Here is a 20,320-nt window from a genome sequence, read left to right as displayed (position 1 = left end):
TAAGCAAGTATTGTTTTGAGAATATAGTAAAATAATTTTCTGCTTTATTTTTAAGTTTGAACATGAGAATCTCAGCTTTTTTTTATTGATAACTTTTGTTTTTACATCTTCAACAAATTTCAGACATCTTTTATAACAAAGAATAAGGGAGGAAAAAGAAACACATCAGCAAAGTCTTAAAATTGATGTTGCTTGTTGTCACCATGTTTATTGTTTCCTGATACTGCTTGCTTCATTTTGCATGGATCTATATATCTCTTCCTAAGATTCTCTAAATTCTTGTTTATCATTTTTCCTTATTTGGTTAGATTTATTTTGGCAAGTATGAACCTTTTCTTTCTTTTAGTCTTTTTGGGACATATACCTTACCATGGGATCGCCAAGTTAAAGGAGACGTGAATTTTAAAAATGTATGATATGTATTGGTCAACCTGCCATCGATCGGGGGGAGAGAATGAGGGGAAGAAGGGGAAAAATTGGAACAAAAGGTTTGGCAATTGTCAATGCTATAAAATTATCCATGCATATAACTTGTAAATAAAAAGCTATAATAATTTTAAAAAATAATTTTTTTACTTTCAAAAAAATGTATGATAACTAGCTATTAGTAATTTAACATATTAATATGCCTTAGGTTTTCAAGTGAAATATTAATCTTTGGGAAAAAGGAGCTAGTTTTGTTGAAATAGTTATACTTAAATATTATGGGTTAGGACACACCAATTTGCCAAGGCATTTGATCAAGGAGGGAAAGTTAAATTAGCTATTTTAATATCAAAATAAAATTTTTGTTACTTGAAAATAAGTATGAAAATATATATATATATATATATATATATATATATATATATACACATAATGTGTGTGTGTGTACCTACATATATCTATATCCTTATGGAAAGAAAATTGGACATTTAATGTGTCAAGTTAGAGAATGTGCCAGTATTATATCCAAAATGAAACTCATGGTATCTGAGAGTATCACCAAATGTCAGAAGGACCCAAGAAATTGACCCAAGAAAAAGCCTGTGAGTACATTGTGCTTTAATAATCTGGAAGATGAAATAACATAGGAAATTGAGAAGAAACAATTCGATAGGTAGGAAAACCAAGAAGAGTGTGTCCTGAAAACCCAGGGAGAGCAGAGGAGGAGGATGGTCAACCACGTCAAATCTTTCAGTGATAGAAAAGAATATGTAAAAAAATTAGGTAATTAAGAGTTTGTTAACTTTGGAGAGAACAGTTCCAATTTGAGTGATGACATTGGAAGCTAGAATAAAAAAGATTTGAGGAGTGAGTGAGAGCAAGGGAAGTAGATGCTGTTGTGGTTGACACCATAGATATCTCTATAGTCTCTCTGACTCCTATCCACTCTGTGGGTCTTTTGAATTGTCACTTTGTTTTCTACAATCTTGAAAAGTTGTGAATAGTTTTCTCACATTATTTCTTGCATTATGTTTTTATGTTTCTTGATTTGTCATGTTTGGCTTGCCAGACCTAAAACTATTATTTTTCCCCCCTGATAACTTTTCTCTTTTATTATAGATTTTTATTTACAAGTTATATGCATGGGTAATTTTATAGCATTGACAACTGCCAAACCTTTTGTTCCAAATTTTCCCCTCCTTCCCCCCATCTCCTTCCCAATCCCCATATGGCAGATTGACCATTGTTAAAATATAAATTAAATACAATATAAGGATCCATGTCCTAACAGTTATTTTGCTGTACAAAAAGAATCGGACTTTGAATTAGTGTACAATTAACCTCTGAAGGAAATCAAAAATGCAGGTGGACAAAAATAAAGGGTTTGGGAATTCTATATAATGGTTCATAGTCATCTCTCAGAGCTGGGTGTGGCTGGTTCAATTCATTACTGCTTTGTTGGAAACTGATTTGGTTCATCTCTTTGCTGGAGATGGCTACGTCCATCAGAATTGATCATCATATGGTATTTTTGTTGAAGTATATAATAATCTCCTGGTTCTGCTCATTTCACTCAGCATCAGTTCATGTAAGTCTCTCCAGGCCTTTCTGAAATCATCCTGCTGCAGACCTAAAATTCTTAGGTTGTTTCTATTCATCCTGTCTTCATTCAAGAGCTTTTCTTGTTTGGAAGTCTTCCTTCCCTCTCTTTTTTTCAGTGTCTGTCTTTCTCTTTCTCTTTCTCTTTCTCTGTGTGTCTCTGTCCCTCTCTCTCTCTCTCCCTCTTTTTCTCTCTCTCATGATGGCTTTTTTGCTTCTCTTTTTTTCAGATTGTTCTTCACTTTTACTTTGAGATTGGCTTTATGGATTCAATTGTTTCTATTCTGCCTATTATTTCTGCTGCATAGCCCATAAAACCTGCTTTCATAATTGAACTATTCATTAACATTCTGTGGTGGTTCCATTCCCACTTAAGAATCTACAAGGTCTGCTGGAACATCCGATATTGATGTATTATCCTTTGATTTTTGCATTAATTCCTAAATAAATAGATTCGTTTAGCTGATCCGGAGTCCATATTCCCTTCTGTTATTTATCTATTCCTTGTTGATTTACTTGCTTGTGCTTAAGGCCTTCAATTGAGTTTTCTTCCTCTTTGAGATCCTTTAGTATTTTTATTTTTTTTCATTATATTCTCTTGTTGCTCCATTTCTGACTCCTTTCCCTTTGATTGTGGTTTCTTCTAGTACTGGCCTTCAGAGCTGTCTCAGCTTCCTCCTGTGAGAACCAGTTCATGTTTTACCAGCCCCTATCCCTATCTGAAATGACTTTGGGGGCTGGGGAGGGGGGAATGGCCTCTCTTGGATGCTAGTTCCTCTTTCTCTTAGGCCTGGTGAAGCCCCATGCTCATCCTGGCAGTCTGTCCAAGGTCTCTCTGAGCCAGGTGCTCTGCTGACAAACAACACAGCCGCTTCTCTCTCGGGTATAACAACAATACTATCAGAGCTGCTTTTGAAGCCTCGTAGTCCGGGCTTGGGCTAAGGCAGAGTTGAGTTTGATTTCAAGTCTGTGAGTCCTGCTGGGAATAAAAGCTGACTATTCAACAAACTAAAAAGATTAGTCTTCTGGGCTCCTAGTTCATCAACCTCATTAGGGTTCTTGGTATCCTAGACCATAGAGACAGCTGAAACTTTTTTTTTCTTCTATCTACAATTTCTTTTCTTTCAAAATAGAATTTTCTCTTGTTACGGTTTCAGCTTTTTAATGCCGAAATCATCAATAAATTCCAGTAGATGTCAGGATAATTAAGGTTCTTCATCACTCTGTATCATGTCTCTATGTCAGGCTTGTAGTTTTTCTTAAACTCATCTGTTTCCTTTCTGTTCAGATGTTCTTTCAGATACCCAATGATATAATCATTTTGTTTCTTCTTCCCTAACCTTCAACAAAATATTTTCCTTTATTTTTCTCCTTCTGGTTCCTGGATTTCTTTATAGCAGGATGTCTTCCTAATATGTGGTACTTTACTTCTTCCTTTCATATCCATCCTGTAGAAGATTTTCTCCTACATGAGATTTTTTTTCTGCATAAGGTGAATCCATTAAGAGCCACAATCCTATGATAGATTTTTTTCTTCCTCAAACCTGTGAAGTTAAATTTGTCTTCTTTCCATAGGACTTCTGTTTCCTCATTTGTTACCTGAACTTTGACATGTATGTATATGTACCTGAATATGTGGGTTTTACTACTGAAGATTTTGTCTTCTTTTAGCTGAATGAATTTCCCCCCTTCTTTATGATTGGTGCCTATAGAATTTAACTTGTATATAAACATACATAGTCTTCTCTGCCTTCTGTCTTTTTTACTTTTAAGCCCATTCAATTAGATCCTCAAGATGGCTGGAAATTCTATTCTTGTCAGCCTTTGTTAGGTGTACTTCATCTCAGGCTAGAAATCTATTATATTGGCATTAAATGTAGACAGATGGTGATAAAGCTTATTTAAATTCTCTTTTCTATTTAGTTGTCTTTCCTGATTGTTAGACTAGAAGAAATTGTTCTTCCTTTGATACTGAAAGTTTCTAAAAAAGTTGGATAATTAAGGTTATAATATGTTAGTTCATGATTTTCTGTAAAAAAGTCATGAACAGTGGGGGAAAGAGAAGAAAAATCTAGCGTTTTACTTCTTAGTAGAAAGAAAGTTTAAACAAGTCAAACTGATTGTTTAAACAAGTCAGGCCTATGAATCAAGTAACTAATTTGGGGAAACTAGGAAGGGGACTTCCTATATATACTAGGTACTATAACTCGTGTTCTTTCTTTGTCTGAGGGATTAAGAGCCTGAAAAGCTTAGCTAGCAGTGTAATTCTGGGGGAAATCTCTGAAGAAGCAGATGTCACTCTTCTTAATAGTAGAGGGAAAATGGAGGATTATAGAGAGAAATAAGTAAAAAATGATGTCAGAGAATAAACTAACAGGCTTTTTGATGTGAAATCAGCTTTGAGTTGAATATAGGTTGCCCTTGGTAATATTAGAACAGAATTTTGAGAGTAAAATAGGGACAATAAATTACAGAGTTGGAAAAATGGAATGAAGAAAACTGTCATGTCTTCATCTGATACGTGTGTTTTGCATTAAAAAAAAATTCTCTTTTTAAAAAAGCTGCTGCATGGAATTATATTCCAAGTCCTACCACTAAAACTTGTTGTCCTAGGTCACCAATGATGTCCTGATTCCTAATTAGCTATAATATGAATATGCAAGAGTATACCTTATTTAAAATCTACATTTATGAAGTGTGGATCTGACCAAGTTAATTCTCCTGTACATCACTGAGCTTCTGTGATATACAGGATCAAATACAAGGTCTTCAGCATTTAAAACCCTAGGTTAGTCTCCTCTGCCCTACCTTTCCAGACTTAACTCATGACTCATTTTTGTTCATGCTGCTCCTCATGCCATCTCCAGTTTCTTTCTTTAAGACAGGCAATTCTTGCATGCTGGAAATTTTGTTCCTCATTTCCATCTCTCAGATTTTCCTAAGATCTTATAGGGCATGAGGACCTAACTCAGTGCCTGGCCCACAGTAGGATTTGAGATGAGACTTGGGACTGGGCTTGGACTTTGGAAGATCAGAATGAAGCACTGCAAAGCTGTTCAGTGATGTGCAGGTCTGTACTGTATCCCTAGAAGAACCTTCTTTCTGCCAGAGACAGTGCCCAGCCTCTGCCTAGAGACCTCTAGTAAGAGGGAAGTCCTTTGCACTCTTGCATAAAAATGTGTGAGGAGGCTCTTACTGGCATTATTCTTGCATTTACCCTTATGTCACTTCTAAGGCTAAGAAAGATAAATCAAATTTCTTTCTCTTGACATGTTTTTAAGTATACCTATCATTTTCAATTTGTTTTATTCTTCACTTTAATTTTAGTAGCCCTTAAGGTCATATGAATCTGGAAGTTGTAGTCCCTCTAAAATCTACTTTACTTATATCAAATTAGGATTATTATGTCTGAATCCAGAAAGGAGCTATTATTACTTGGGTGTTGAAGGTTATGGAACCCATACCATATGGTGGTCCACCCATCAATAAGCATTTATTAAATACCTAGGCACTATGTCATGTCGTAGAGATACATCACCTAACAGTGGAACTGTCTCTACTCTTACTGAGCTGAAATCTTAATTGAGAAGATGATGTATACATAAATAAACATATCCAGTATATATAGATGATGAAAAAAAAGTAATTTGGGGAGAGTAATACCAGCTGATCAAAGAGGGCTTCTCACAAAAAGGGGAGCTCGAGCTGAATGTTGAAGGAAACCAGAGATTCCAGATCCTGGAGGTTAAGTGGGACCATTCCAATGGAATTGCAACTATTGCAAAGTTACAGAAACTGAAGACAGAATATCTTTTGTGGAAAAACGGTAACTCAGGTAGTATGAGTATGTGGAGTTGATTAATGTATAAAAAGATAGGAAGGGTATGAAAGACAAGATTGTGAAGTGCTTTTAGAGGCATGGGCAATAATAAGACAAAGGAACAAGAGACTTCCACATAGAGCATAGGGTATGGTTGAATTAATTCACTAAGGGGTGGGATTGGGAAGGGAAGAAAGGAAGAAAGCATTTCATTGTTTATTTTATGCAGGGATCTGTGCTTAGTGCTGGGGATACAAATACAAAAAGGAAGAGTCCTTACTATTGAGAGAGTCAGAAGGCACAGGAAGCTTCCACCTGCAAGTCAGATGGAAAGGTCCCATAGTCCTTAGGACATAGACATAAAGTTAGAGGGAGTGTCTCTTTTTAATGTCATTTCTCCTAGTCATATTATATTTGCTTTTGTTGTCAAACAGTTTGAGAGTGTCAGAGACCTTGATGGCATGAACTTTTGACTGAGTCAGCTAGGCTGTATCTCCACTGGGTTTGCATTGCAAGATGATGGCAGGCAGCGGGGAAGAGGGAGGTTTCTGAGTGATGCAAAGCGGGAACAAAGGAGTATTCTGCTTCCCTTTTGGAGATTACTGAGTCAACATTATGAGAGAAGAAAGGCCAGGAGAGGCTGTATCTTCTGGACTTAGTCTGGAAAACCGGAAGGTGGAAGGAAGAAGAGGCCTAAAATGAAGAGAGATTTGTTCATTGCTTTGTAGCAATGTGACCTGTGCAGTGTTTTGTGTAGAATACTATAATATTTTTCCTTTTAACAGCATCTTTAATTATTCTTTCTCCTAATACCTAAACAGGAATACCATTATATCATCAAGAACCATTTGATTCAGAATATGTATTGAACTATAATGTGCAACTGTTAAATGATATCATTAAAGACAAAGAAGAATTGGGCATGGGATTATTGAGTTAATGGTTTATGCTAAATATGTTGGGAACAAAAAGTCCCTTTGATTCTTCTGAAATACTGGCTTTTAAATATTATGTTTGTATGATTCAGCGATGAACTAAATTTAAGAAGTTAAAAACCTAAGTTGAACTTTTAAAGTGGTAGTGTCTTCTGGCCATTTTATAAAATCCCTTTTTCCATTACTGATAAAAACTCTAGTTCTAGTTTTACTTAATATTATTAGAGAAGAAAATAAATTAAAACATGTATTGGGAGATAGAAACTAAAGACATTAGCATATCCATTAGACATTTTTAAAATTGATTGACTGTTAAAGAGTCCCTAAAATTTTTATGGTTTTTACCAGAAGGCTTTCAGATGAGAAGAGAGTTGTAGTAAGGAAAGAATTCAACTGTAGTCTTGGAGAATTTCTGCAAGTAAATTTTGATGTAGAATATTTGTGGCTGCCCTCTTTGTAGTGGCCAGCAACTGGAAACTGAGTGGATGCCCATCAATTGGAGAATGACTGAATAAATTGTGGTATATGAATATTATGGAATATTATTGTTTAGTAAGAAATGACTAGCAGGATGATTTCAGAAAGGCCTGGAGTGACTTACATGAACTGATGCTGAGTGAAATGAGCAGAACCAGGAGATCATGATATATTTCAGCAACAATACCATATGATGATCAATTCTTATGGTCGTGGGTCTCTTCAACAATGAGAAGAACCAAATCAATACCAATAGAGTAGTAATGAATTGAACCAGCTACACCCAGCGAAAGAACTCTGGGAGATGACTATGAACCACTACATAGAATTCCCAATCGCTCTGTTTTTGTCCGCCTGCATTTTTGATTTCCTTCACAGGCTAATTATACACTATTTCAAAGTCCAATTCTGTTTGTACAGCAAAATAACTGTATGGACATGTATACATATATTGTATTTAACTTATATTTTAACATATTTAATATGCATTGGTCAACCTGCCATCTAGAGGAGGAGGTCGGGGGAAGGAGGAGAAAAGTTGGAACAAAAGGTTTTGCAGTTGTCAGTGCTGAAAAATTACCCATGCATATATCTTGTAAATAAAAGGCTATAATAAAAATTTTTTCTTTAATTAAAAAATAATAGCAAAGGGGGGAAAAAAAAAGTAAATTTTGATGAGCCATAATGACCTACATTGGAGAAGTCCAAATTCCCAGTTACTCAGATCCCTCTCAAAAAATAACCAACAAAAAAACTAAAGAAAAATAAAGTAAGTTTTAAAAAGCACACCTCAGTCTGCATTTAGAATTCATCAGTTTTTCCACTGGAGGTGGATAACATTTTTTAAAATCATGAATTGTTTGGAATTGTCTTGTATAGTTATATTATTTTAGAATAGCTAAGTTACTCAGTTGATCATCATATAATGTTGCTGTTACTGTATATAATGTCTTCCTTGTTCTGCTCATTTTACTTTGTATCAGTTTACATAAATCTTCCCAAGCTTTTCTGAAAGCATTCTGATTGTCATTTTTTTATAGCACACTAATATTCCACCACAATTCTGTACTGTAACTTATTTGGCTAATTCCCCCAATTGATTCCTTCATTTCTAATCTTTGTCACCACAAAAAGAGCTTCTATATATATTTTGCACATATAAGTCTTTTTCCTTTTTTCATTTTTAAATCTCTTTGGGATACTGACCTAGTAGTGGTACTGATGAGTCAAAAGATACACATAGTTTTATTGTCCCTTGAGCAGAGTTCCAAATTGTCCAGAATGATTGGATCAGTTCCAGTTCCACCAGCAGTTTCCCCCTGACATTTGTTGTTTGGCTAATATAATTTTTTTAAAATGGCAATCTCATAAGTTTTTGTTTTAATTTGAATTCCTTTAATCAGTAGTAATTTTTTTATATTGACTATAGAGAGCGTTGATATCATTAGTCTGAAAGCTGTCTGTTCATATCCTTGACCATTTATCAAATATGGAATAATTTTTATTCTTATAAATTTGACTCAGTTCCCTCTATGTTTGAAAAGACTTCTTTCCCTCCCCCTTTTCTTCTTTTCAGAATGTCTGGACCATGTCACAACTTCAGTGATAATACATTAATATGTCTTTTCTTGTATACTTATCAACATTTATCATTTTCCTTTTTTGCCAGCTATGCCAATAAGAAGAGTGTGAGGTGAAAACCTCAGAGTTTTAATTTGTATTCCTCTAATTATGAGTCATTTGAACTATTTTTATCACATGGCTATTGACAACCTGAATTTCTTCCTTTTCATCTGGTCATATCCTTTATTTATTGGGGACTACTTTGTAAACTTTTTTGTGCTATACTTTTTATTATTATTATTATTGTTTTGTTCTTTTTGGGGACTAGCTTAAGAACCAAAATAGACCTTACTTGTCAAAGTATGGATATCTTCCTAGGATAGGAGTTATTCATGAATCCAAGATTGAGTGGCATTTTAGAAACCACTAAGCACTTAGATACCTAACCACAGAAATGTTTTGTTTTGTTTTTCCACCAAGGACAGAATAGTCTAATGTAATAAGTCATTAAATATGCTGTCTTTCATGTTGGCAGAGCTTCAGATAGTGAAGTAGCAATCCTCCTCACGACTTCCCACAGTTAGTCCCCAGACTGAAGAAAAGAGCTTTTTAATTTTCCTTAGAGTTTCCACAGTGAAAAGAAACCCTTTTGCATTAATTACATTATTACCATGTAATTGTGGCCAGAGACCACCAGTTCTTCCTTGTTTTAGGAGACTGTATAAAAGACAGAAGTAACCTTACCAGTGGTTAGTCACCTACAGAGTTTAGTAAATGTCAAAGAAGCATTTTTAAGAGACTTGAACTTCAGCTTGATGCTTTGATGATTAAAAGCTTTAAATATTAGTTATGTCAGCCTAGGGAAGTGTGAGGTTAATTCTAAGACTCTTACCATAAAAGGTTTTGAACTCACAGTATAGCTATTCTCTTGAGCATTTTCTATTTGGCTTTTTTATAGTTTCCCCTAAAAGTGGGTATTTTCATTTTTAGAAAAAAGACAGTTTTAGTAACTGGCCCGAGTGTGGAAATAAACTATAACGTTAAGAGATTGTAATATTGCTGATCTTAGTGAGTTCCCTTTCCCTGATATAAGTGCTTTCTCCTCCATGTCTTAGTAGGTAAGTTTCTAGAGTTGCTGTAATGAATAAGCATTTGGCACCTGGTGATGAAATTTTTTTCCCCAAGTGATGTCAGTGGTCTGGTGACAAAGCATTCAGTCTGAATGGAGAGTAGCTTCTCCAGCTTGGTATAGAATCTGTCAGAACGTGTACTTTGCTGACACAGCCTTTAACTGCAACATTAACAGTTGACAGCATTTATACAGCATGTTAGCTCTTCAAGATCTCAGAGCATTGTCACAGTGGTATTAGAGAAGATCTTTAGTAGAGGATAACTTTTTAAAGTAGTGAAATAAATAAAACAATCTAGTCTCCAATCCAGATAGTTCTCAGTCTCTTTATAAAAATATAAAAATTTGCTAGAACAAAACTCATAATGTCAAAAATCTCCCTGTGAATAATGAACTTCCTAAAATATTATTATTATCATTAGTCCAATTGAATTGATTTCATTTATAAATAGAAATGACATTCTTTTTTTTTTTTTAAACAGTTGGTATTTTAAAGAAGATTGACATTCCTTCTGTTTTTATTGGTGAGGCATCAGCTAATTCACTTAAAGATGAATTCACATATGAAAAAGGGTAAGTAATTGACAAAAATGTTCCTTTAAAATTCTTATTCTCTAATATGTTTGGATTAATCAGATCTCATGCTGATTCCCATATTGTTCATAGTGTCCAGCTTTTGCAATATTGTTTTCCGTGTTTGGCTTTAGTTGATAGAGGAAAAGTGAAATAAATTTGACCATTTAATTGTAATATATTTAGTATGATGAGAAAAGATTGATTGGGTAAGTAATTTGGAAAGTTGGAACAAGAAGGAAAATTTTACTAGAAAATTATAATTAGCAGCAGCAAATCCATGGAAAGAAAAATAAATTGGATATTTGAGCACTTAAGGTTCACCTCCCAATTGTGTTATTTGTTTTGTATATTGTCTTGAGCAAGTCATTTAATGTTACTCATATAATTTCTCATCTATGAAATTGGGGAGCTTGAATTAGGAGAGCTGAAATCCTAATAAGGACTTTGTTTCAGGCTCTGTGTGCTTTAATTTTTCTTTTTTTTTTCCTGACTCAGAGAGCTGAAAGTACCTGAGAGGCTTTTTAATCCAACTCATACTTAGCTAGTAATTATAAAACATGAGGGAATTAGACTAAATGACCTCTAAGGATTCATTTCAGTTTTAAGATTTTGTAATGTTGTTATCTAGATTAAACTTGTCACATGGTTATCAATAATTAATAATTAATTCATAATCAAAATTTACATAGTACTCCTGTTTCAAGTTACTGTGGGAAAAGTTCCTCTTTTCCTCACTGCATCCTAATATATCAGTTCCTCAAATAACATTTAAACTTATTTGTAAGAATTAATTATTGCAAGTAAAAACTTAAAATATGCATTTACTATGTGCCAAGCACTATACTAACAACTGAGAATACAAAGGAAGTAATAAATAGTTTCCTGCTCTCAAGGAATTTGAATAAAAATTCTAATCATGGAGACACTATATACATACTTGTTTATGTACTACATAGCAGATAAAAGTAACTTTAGAAGGCAAAACAAAGCAGCTTATGGGACTGAGAAAAACTTGCTATTGAAGATAGGGTCTCAGCTGAGTCTGTAAAAGGGAGCCAGCCAGATGGGAGTGGGGAGAATGCAAAGTAGGAGGGGAGGAGGGGAACATTCTTGCCTAAAGGGACACAGAGAAATGTGTCTGAAGACTGGCTGGGTTGGAAGGGCTAGACCATCAAGGGTATGAGTGCTGAGAAGTGGATACTGGATCTAGAACCTCATGCTCTCCCCTCTAGTCTTTTGTAACTGGCTTGTTCAAATGTTGATATTTCACCAGAGTACAAATCACAATGTAGCTTCCTCGGAAACTCCTTTATTTTCTCACCTACTGTGCTCCTTTGCTTTTTTGGGGGGAAAGAAAGGTATGTAACCTTCCTTCCTGCTGCCTATCAAGTAAGAGAAGTCTTGGCGATTATCTCATAGGACTGTGTAGTTTGCTGGTCCTGAGATAATCAAGCAGTCATAAGATATCCAAATAAAGGAGTGCTGAATTGTTGGTTTACTAAAAGAACAATTAATTTAAAGCAGATTTTAGGGTGCCATCTTCCAGTTCAAAAGGCACCTTTTGTTCTGAAACACTATTGCAACTATAAATCTTTCAAACACATTGGTGTGACTCCATGCAGCTCAGAGGGATTTATGCCAAGAATAAAACCATTAAATAATAATCAGCCTGATCAGCATGAGATCTGATTAATCTAAAACCTATAGTGTGGGCCTTAGCAAGTTAGTCAGTTAGTATTGATTGAATGCCTATTAATTTGCCATGCACTATATTGTGGCTTTATTTAATTTAATTTAATTTAATTTTTTTGCTGAGGCACTTGGGGTTAAGTGACTTGCCTAAAGTCACTCAGCTAAGAAGTGTTAAGTATCTGTGGCTGGATTTGAACTTAGGTCATCCTTGGTTCAGGACTGGTGCTCTATCCACTGTGCCATCTAACTGTCCCTTTTTTGCGGGGAAGACGGTGTTGTGTGTTTTTGACATGAAAAGGCAAAAGACAGTCCCTTTGCTTTTAAAGAGCTACTACTCTAGGGGAGACAGCTTGCAAATATTTGATATATAGAGGCTAATTTGGAGATAATAAATAGGGGGTATTGGGAAAGGATTCTTGGAGAAGGTAGGATTTGGCTGGTATTTGAAGGCCTCCTAACAGGGAAGGCAGGAGATGAAGAAGAGGGAGACAATTCCAAGTCTGGGGGACATTCAGTGAAAATGAAGAGTTGGGAGTTCTATGTAGAAGGAAGACCAGACAGTCTAATGTTACTTGATTGCAGAATATGTAGAGTAAGGTAGAAGAAGATTGGAAAGGCAGGAGAGGGCCACTTAATATTATTTTATTTTTTCCAATTAGATGTAACTGTAAATTTTTTCTTGCTTATATTTATTTTTACTAGTATTTTATTTTTCCAAATATATGCAACAATAATTTTCAACATTCACCTTTGCAAAATCTTGTATTCCAGATTTTTTTCCCTCTTTCCCCCCTTTTCCCCTCCCGAAGACAGAAATCATTCCATTATAGGCTAAGCATGTGCAGTTCTTCTAAACATATTTTCACATTCATCATACTGTGCAAAAAGAAATTAGATCAAAATGGAAAAAAAGGCAAAAAAAAGGAAAAAGAAAACAAGCAAACAAACAAGAAGGAAAAAAAAAGATTAAAATACTATGCTTTGATATCCATAGTTCTTTCTTTGAATGTGGATGACACTTTCTTTCATAAGTCTATTGAAATTGCCTTGAGTTAGCTCATTATTGAAAAGAATCAAGCCCACCATAGTTGATTATATAATTATATATGTATATATATATATATATATATATATATATAATATAAAACATATATGTGTTATGTATTTTTATATATATATATATATATGCACATATATATATATATAAATGAATATAAACAGTTATATATAGTAATTTTGCTGTTTCTGTGTACAGTGTTCTCTTGGTTCTACTTACTTTACTCAGGATCAATTTATGTGAGTCTTTCTAAGCCATTCTGCAATCATTCTGCTCATCATTTCTTATAGAACAATAATATTCCATAACATTCATATACTGTAACTTGTTTAACCATTCCCCAAATGGTGGACATCACTCAGTTTCCAATTCCTTGCCACTACAAAAAGGGCTGCCACAAACGTTTTTACATGTGGGAATCTTTGGGGATCCAGGCCCAGTAGAGACACATCTGGATCAAAGAGTATGCACAGTTTTATAGCCCTTTGGGCATAGTTCCAAATTGCTCTTCAGAAAAGTTGAATCATTGCACAACTCCACCAACACTGCATTAGTGTCCCAATTTTCCCGCATCTCCTCCAGCATTCATCCTTATGTAAAGATAATTTTCAACATTCACTTAAAAGATTTTGAACTCTAATTTTTTTTTCCTTTCCTCTTTCCCCTAACTCTTCTTCAAGATGGCAAGCAATCTGATAATGGTTATCCATGTACAATCATATTAAACATATTTCCACATTAGTCATGTTATGAAACAAAGAAGAGTCAGAGCAAAAAAAGGAAAAAAAAGTGAAAATAGTATGCTTCAACTTGCATTCAGACTTTAAAGTTCTTTCTCTGGATATGGATAGATTTTCTATCATCAGTCTTTTGGAATTTTCTTTGATTATTGCTGAGAAGAGTTAAATCTATCAAAACTGATCACTCATTGTTCCTCTTTCTGCATACAATGTTCTGGTTCTGTTTACTTCACTCAGAATCATTTCATGTAAGTCTTTCCTGTTTTAGCTGAAATCTACCTGTTCATCCTCTTATACCACAGTAGCATTCCATTACATTCATTTCACAACCTATTCAGCCACTCCCCGGTTGATGGGCTTCCCCTCAATTTCTAGTTCTTTGCCGTCACAAAGCTGTGATAAATATTTTTGTACAGGTAGACCCTTTTTCCCTTTTGATGCTTTATTTGGGATACAGGTCTAGTCGTGGTGTTGCTGTATCAGGGTAGTCACAGTTTTATAGCCCTTTGGACATAGTTCCAGATTGCTCTCCAGAATGGTTAGATCATGTCACAACTCCACCAACAATGCATTAATATGCAGATTTATACTTTTACTAGCTATGTGAATCTGGGCTAGTTATCTAATTTCTGTTAGTCTCAATTATAAAATCGAAATAATAATTACTTATATTACAGAGTTCTTGGGGAGATCATATAAGATAGTATTTGTAAAGCATTGAGTAGAGGGCCTAGCACAGATTAGGGACTTAGTAGATGTTTGCTCCATTTATCCATCCACCACAACCTTGTGCTACATAATCTCAAGTGACTTTTTACGCTTCTCTGAGTGATTTGCTATCCTGCTCCCCACATCTTTTCATTCCTCCATCTCCATCTTCAGTCTCAGATCTTTGATAGGAGGGGGGAGGGGGCAGGAAAAAGACAGGCTGGGGAAAGGCAAGACACAAGTCTGGGCCAAAGCTGTGGCCTTTGACCCAAGAACATTGGGATGAAGCCAAAGATCCAAGTGAGGGCGTGTTGCAAAGTGGAGTGAGCAGCAGGGGCGTGTTGCAAAGTGGAGTGAGCAGCAGGTGACACCTGACTGAAGTCGGGGATTTCAGAGTCCACAAAGGTGGAAGAGGCGTGTTGGAGTGCAGTGGGGCAGGGTAGTGGAGTAGGGGGGAAGAGTGAGGGGGAGTTCTGAGGGAAGAGTACTTGAGAGTGTGTCACTTACCTGCGACTTAAGTCCGCTGTAGTGCAGGTAGAAGAGGAGAAGAGGGAGACTGAAATCAACTGGAGGAGGAGAGTGAAATGCTGGAACTCAATTGGTGATACCTACCAAAATCTTGATTGGGTGATAAATATATATTGAAAGAAGCTTACTGAGAGAGGGAAGCAGAGGGAGAGCTTGGAAGTGGCAAAAGTTGTATTTTACCTCCCTGACCTCAACCAGTGAAAGTGAGCAGAGTATAGGATGAGTTAAAGTGTGGGAAGTACTGGAAAGGGAAGCCAGAGAGCTATATCTGGGATTAATTGATTTTGAGAAGATAGAAAGAGCAGGGAAGGAAAAGGTTTAAAATGAAAACCAGTTGGTTACCCATAGAGCAGGCACTTCAGATTTAGTGTGCTCTTTGTGTATGGTAAAATGGAATAACACAGTGGTTCAAGGTTTGTGTTGAGGGAGGGACCAGAAGCTATCATTGAGAGTGGTTCAGAAATAGAGCCTTACTCTTCTCATTGTATTGTGGGGTTTATATCTTATCTCTCTTGTAATACTTTGATATTTTACTCAAAGACCATTCACGGGAACCTTTATGTTCATTTTTCAGTGGAACTATTGTTTCATATACAGGTATTAATTATTTCCATCAATGCAGGATGTAACCTGTCCATTATTTTTCTTTTTTTTTGTAGTTCTTCCATAGAACTTCCATAGAGAATCTGCCCAGCCTCCCTGTGGTATTCTTCTTAGTTCTTTTTATATTTTAGGGGAAGTAGTACTTTTTTTTTTTTTTTTTTTTTTTTTTTTAATTTAATAGCCTTTTATTTACAGGATATATGCATGGGTAACTTTACAGCATTAACAATTGCCAAACCTCTTGTTCCAATTTTTCACCTCTTACCCCCCCACCCCCTCCCCTAAATGTCAGGATGACCAGTAGATGTTAAATATATTAAAATATAACTTAGATACACAATAAGTATACATGACCAAAACATTATTTTGCTGTACAAAAAGAATCAGACTCTGAATTATTGTACAATTAGCTTGTGAAGGAAATCAAAAATGCAGGTGTGCATAAATATAGGGATTGGGAATTCAATGTAATGGTTTTTAGTCATCTCCCAGAGTTCTTTTTCTGGGTATAGCTAGTTCAGTTCATTACTGCTCCATTAGAAATGATTTGGTTGATCTCGTTGCTGAGGATGGCCTGATCCATCAGAACTGGTCATCATCTAGTATTGTTGTTGAAGTATATAATGATCTCCTGGTCCTGCTCATTTCACTCAGCATCAGTTCGTGTAAGTCTCTCCAGGCCTTTCTGAAATCATCCTGTTGGTCATTTCTTACAGAACAGTAATATTCCATAATTTTCATATACCACAATTTATTCAGCCATTCTCCAACTGATGGACATCCAATTCAGTTTCCAGTTTCTAGCCACTACAAAAAGGGCTGCCACAAACATTCGTGCACATACAGGTCCCTTTCCCTTCTTTATAATCTCTTTGGGATATAATCCCAGTAGTAACACTTAGGGGAAGTAGTACTAAAGCATTTAGGATGTCTATCTCTTTGTTATCCTCACCACATGACTAGCCCCTCCCCAGAAGTCTTTTTAGGTCATATTTCATATTTCCTGGACACTATTTTGCACATATTGATCATTATGGAATATATACTATAGCCTTCTTGTGCTTACCATTTATTTTTCCATTCCCTATTGCCTCCCATGTAACTTTGGTTTTTAAGAACTCTGTTTTTTTGTTTGTTTGTTTTTTGTTTTTTGTTTTTTTTTTTTTTTTTGATTCACACCATACAGCCCTAGTGGGAGAATGTTTGTGGGTTGTTTTTTTTTTAAATGAATTTTTATAATAAGGAAAAAATTGTGATCATTAAAACATTGCACAGTTTCCAATAGCAATTCAGCCAGTTCTTTTTCTCTTACTCATTTCTGGGACCAATTCACTATCAAATAAAACCTAACCTAGATTTATCTCTTGTTACATAGATTCAATCTAGTCACATCCCTCAGTGTAGGCAGTAGGCATTTTTTTCATCCTTTTTCCCTCTATAAATTGTTATACTGAATTATTTAGACTAGTTTTAGATTTCTTCAAAAAGATCCTCTAATGTTGTAGGGCTTCATGCCATTGGCATAAAAGCAACAATTTGCTCTTGTAAACCAGAGAATATCTGGAAGATCTCAGTATCTGTTTGGGAATCCCTTTTTCATTTGGACCTTGTATAGAACATCTTTTATGATAGTGAGTGGTGAATGCCTGCTTAATAATCAGAGTCATTGAATGAAGTTACTTCTCTGGTTGTAGTCTTTGTTTAGGAATTTTCTATGATTTTAAGCAGAGACATCAGTAAACATTCTGGTACCTGAAAGACAAATTTATTTGAGCATCAGAAAATGAGTTGAGGTTGTGATTAGAACTGTATATCGTTGAGAAAGCTTAGTGAAAGGACTGGGAGATCAGTGTGTTATAAGGGCTTAAAAGAGAAATAGATTATAAGTTAAGTACTGAATGTATTTGGGAAGGAAAAGTGTGAACTGGAGGCTCAGGCTCTTCATAAATCACTTTGATTTGTTGGTTGGTAAATTTTACTATCATTAAATGAATCCTGCATTTCTTTTCTCCTTTCAATCTCAGACTTATCTTACCACTTCTTCCCCCTTCCTATACTCCTCTTACCCTTAATCCAAGAATTCATCTTTTCTCAGTCCTATATTTTCTTTGTCCTTTCATTCTCCTACTTCCCTTTTCAACTCAAATTTTCCTTCAATAACAGATACAGAATCGCTCCCAAATTTTCTATTACCTTTGTAGTTGTATGACAATGCCTTGAACTGAGTTGATTGGGTCAGAATAAGGATAGTTTGCTAAGGAAGACTGAAATTTTGTTTTTCAAAGTAACGAGAAATGCCTTTCTTAGTGGTAAAATTTAAATTGAATCCTACTTTGAGCAAGAGAGTAAGCCTAATGAATTCTAGAGGACTTTTATAGCCATGGATTCTAGAGTGTTAATTAGATATGCCTTCTGATCATCACCAGGCTCAAACTAGAAGCCTTTTGTGGTTTGGTAGCTGAGAAAATCAGAGAATTGAGAATCACCTTCACAGTGTAATGTGGTCTAAGAATGGTTATAATTCGTCTGTTGTACACGGACCAGCCCAGCTATATGCAGACACTCATTATCAAGTTAACCAAAAGGTTATGAAATTTTTGCTCAAGATAATTCTCTGAACACTTTCTCACTAGTTCCTCTTCCTTTTAATACTTAAAATAAGTAAAAAAAAAATTGCTAGTAGTTCTGCTTTAGACAGATCACGAGCTTTAGCGATAATTTAGATAATTGCAGTTCCTCCTCATTTATTCTACATTTGTGGAGAAGAGACCTGTTATCTTCACCAACTGCCACCAACAATTGCTTTAGCCTCTGTTTTCTCAGCTGCTGCAGCTACTGAAGATCTAGAAAAGAAAGTTCTTGCTACCAGTGTTAAATCTGCTTTGCAACTGCACCCAGAGAACTTTCTTTCTTTCCTTCTTATTCACAGCTCAAGCCTTCTCTATGTACCATTTATTCCTATTAAAAAGTGAAGTCTTGAGAATAGGGATTGTCTTGTTATTCTAACACATCTAACACATTGTTTTGCAAATAGTAAATATCTAGTAAGCTTTTTCATTCATTTATTAATTTATTATTCATTTTTCATTCAGTTTATTATCAATCATGGAGAGAAATTGCAGTCAGTTGATCTACCCTTATTGCAGTCAGTTGATCTACCCTTATCAACAACATTACATATCATTGAAATATTGAAACACCAATCCTAATAAATATATCATTTCTTGTCAGTCATTTACAGAGATATAATTTTCTGTTCCAGTGTCTGAGTGTTTTGAGCACAAATTTCATCATGTTTCACTAGAAACAAGGAGAGACATTGGAAAAATTGGAGAAAGATAACATCAAGTTAAACCAAAGGAGATACTAATGAACTGATGAAAAACTGAAATCACACTCATTCCTATTCCCTGAGAGTGTTTTTATGATCATTTGTGCAAGCAATCAAACCAAGAATCATGAGTTCCATTCTACATTCTGAAACAGATAGTAATCTATGGAGTTCTTCATTTAAGACTCTTTACACTATTAAAAAACCCTGCTTTCACAGTATATTATAATTTATCCAACAGTTACTTTTTATTGAGCATCTCTTAAGTACAAGAGAGCTGCTATTTAAAATTCAGGATGAAAGGTGACATGCACAGAAATAACAAAAAGTTCAGTGCAGCTGATTTTAGGTAGCTCCCCAGAGCATAAGTTTGGGGCTAGCATTATTTTACTCTATTTTTCAATTAAAAAGTATTTTATCTTCCTTTTTCAAGTATTCATTTTCTACTGTCTTGGAGGAGATTGAGTGCAGGGTCCTAGTCAAGGATTCAATGCCTATTCCCTTTTAATAGTCAAGTCCCTCCACTGATTGGGGATAGCATTGTGCTGATTGTTTCAAGCCCTGTAACATTCATTACAAAATTTCCTAAGATCCATGATCAGTTAAAAGCGTTTTTACCTAAAGAATTTTGCTTAGCTCATCTAGAGAGAAAAAAAAAAGTTCAATCTGAGTCCTGGGATAGCTTGTGAGGTCATCCAGGTAATAAGGTTGATGAATTGTTGAATAGATAAAATTTTGGATAGACTGCCAAGGAGCTATGAGTTAGACCCAAAATGAAAAGAAGGAAAGGGTGCTGGATTGTTTTGGAGAATTTACAAAGTTTTTTTTTAAGATCACTAGATACCAAATAGAATGTACATTTGTATGAGGCAGAACAGAAAAGAGGATTGTTTGTGCAACATTAGGCTTCTTTTTTTATGTACGGAGACAAGTACAGGGGTATAGAGGTAGTGAGATCAAGACAGATAGTGGTGTACATTCTTTCAGTGCTGTTGTGCAGCCATAAGTTAGGGAGATTGCAGTTTCTGAAAAATGTCATTTGAGGACCGTCCAGTAGAGAATTTCATGCTGAATTTGAAAAGGTTGCAACACATTAGAAGAAAAGAATTGCAAAGGAGAAGCTGTGCAAAAAATAA

General features: G+C 35.2%; 1 protein-coding gene across 1 annotated transcript in view; it reads left to right on the top strand.

Moving 5' to 3' along the window:
- The window catches only part of RNF13 (ring finger protein 13), an 87,305-nt gene that overhangs the window by 37,578 nt on the left and 29,407 nt on the right, over positions 1-20,320 (top strand). Inside the window, exon 6 of the mRNA XM_031957781.1 lies at positions 10,432-10,522. Coding sequence (XP_031813641.1) covers positions 10,432-10,522 — 91 coding nt within the window. The remainder of the gene's footprint in view (positions 1-10,431; positions 10,523-20,320) is intronic.

The sequence above is a fragment of the Sarcophilus harrisii genome, chromosome 3, assembly GCF_902635505.1.
Source record: "Sarcophilus harrisii chromosome 3, mSarHar1.11, whole genome shotgun sequence".
In the NCBI taxonomy this organism is placed as follows: domain Eukaryota; kingdom Metazoa; phylum Chordata; class Mammalia; order Dasyuromorphia; family Dasyuridae; genus Sarcophilus; species Sarcophilus harrisii.
Note: the sequence above shows the minus strand (reverse complement) of the source record. Positions and strands in the feature narration are given on the sequence as shown.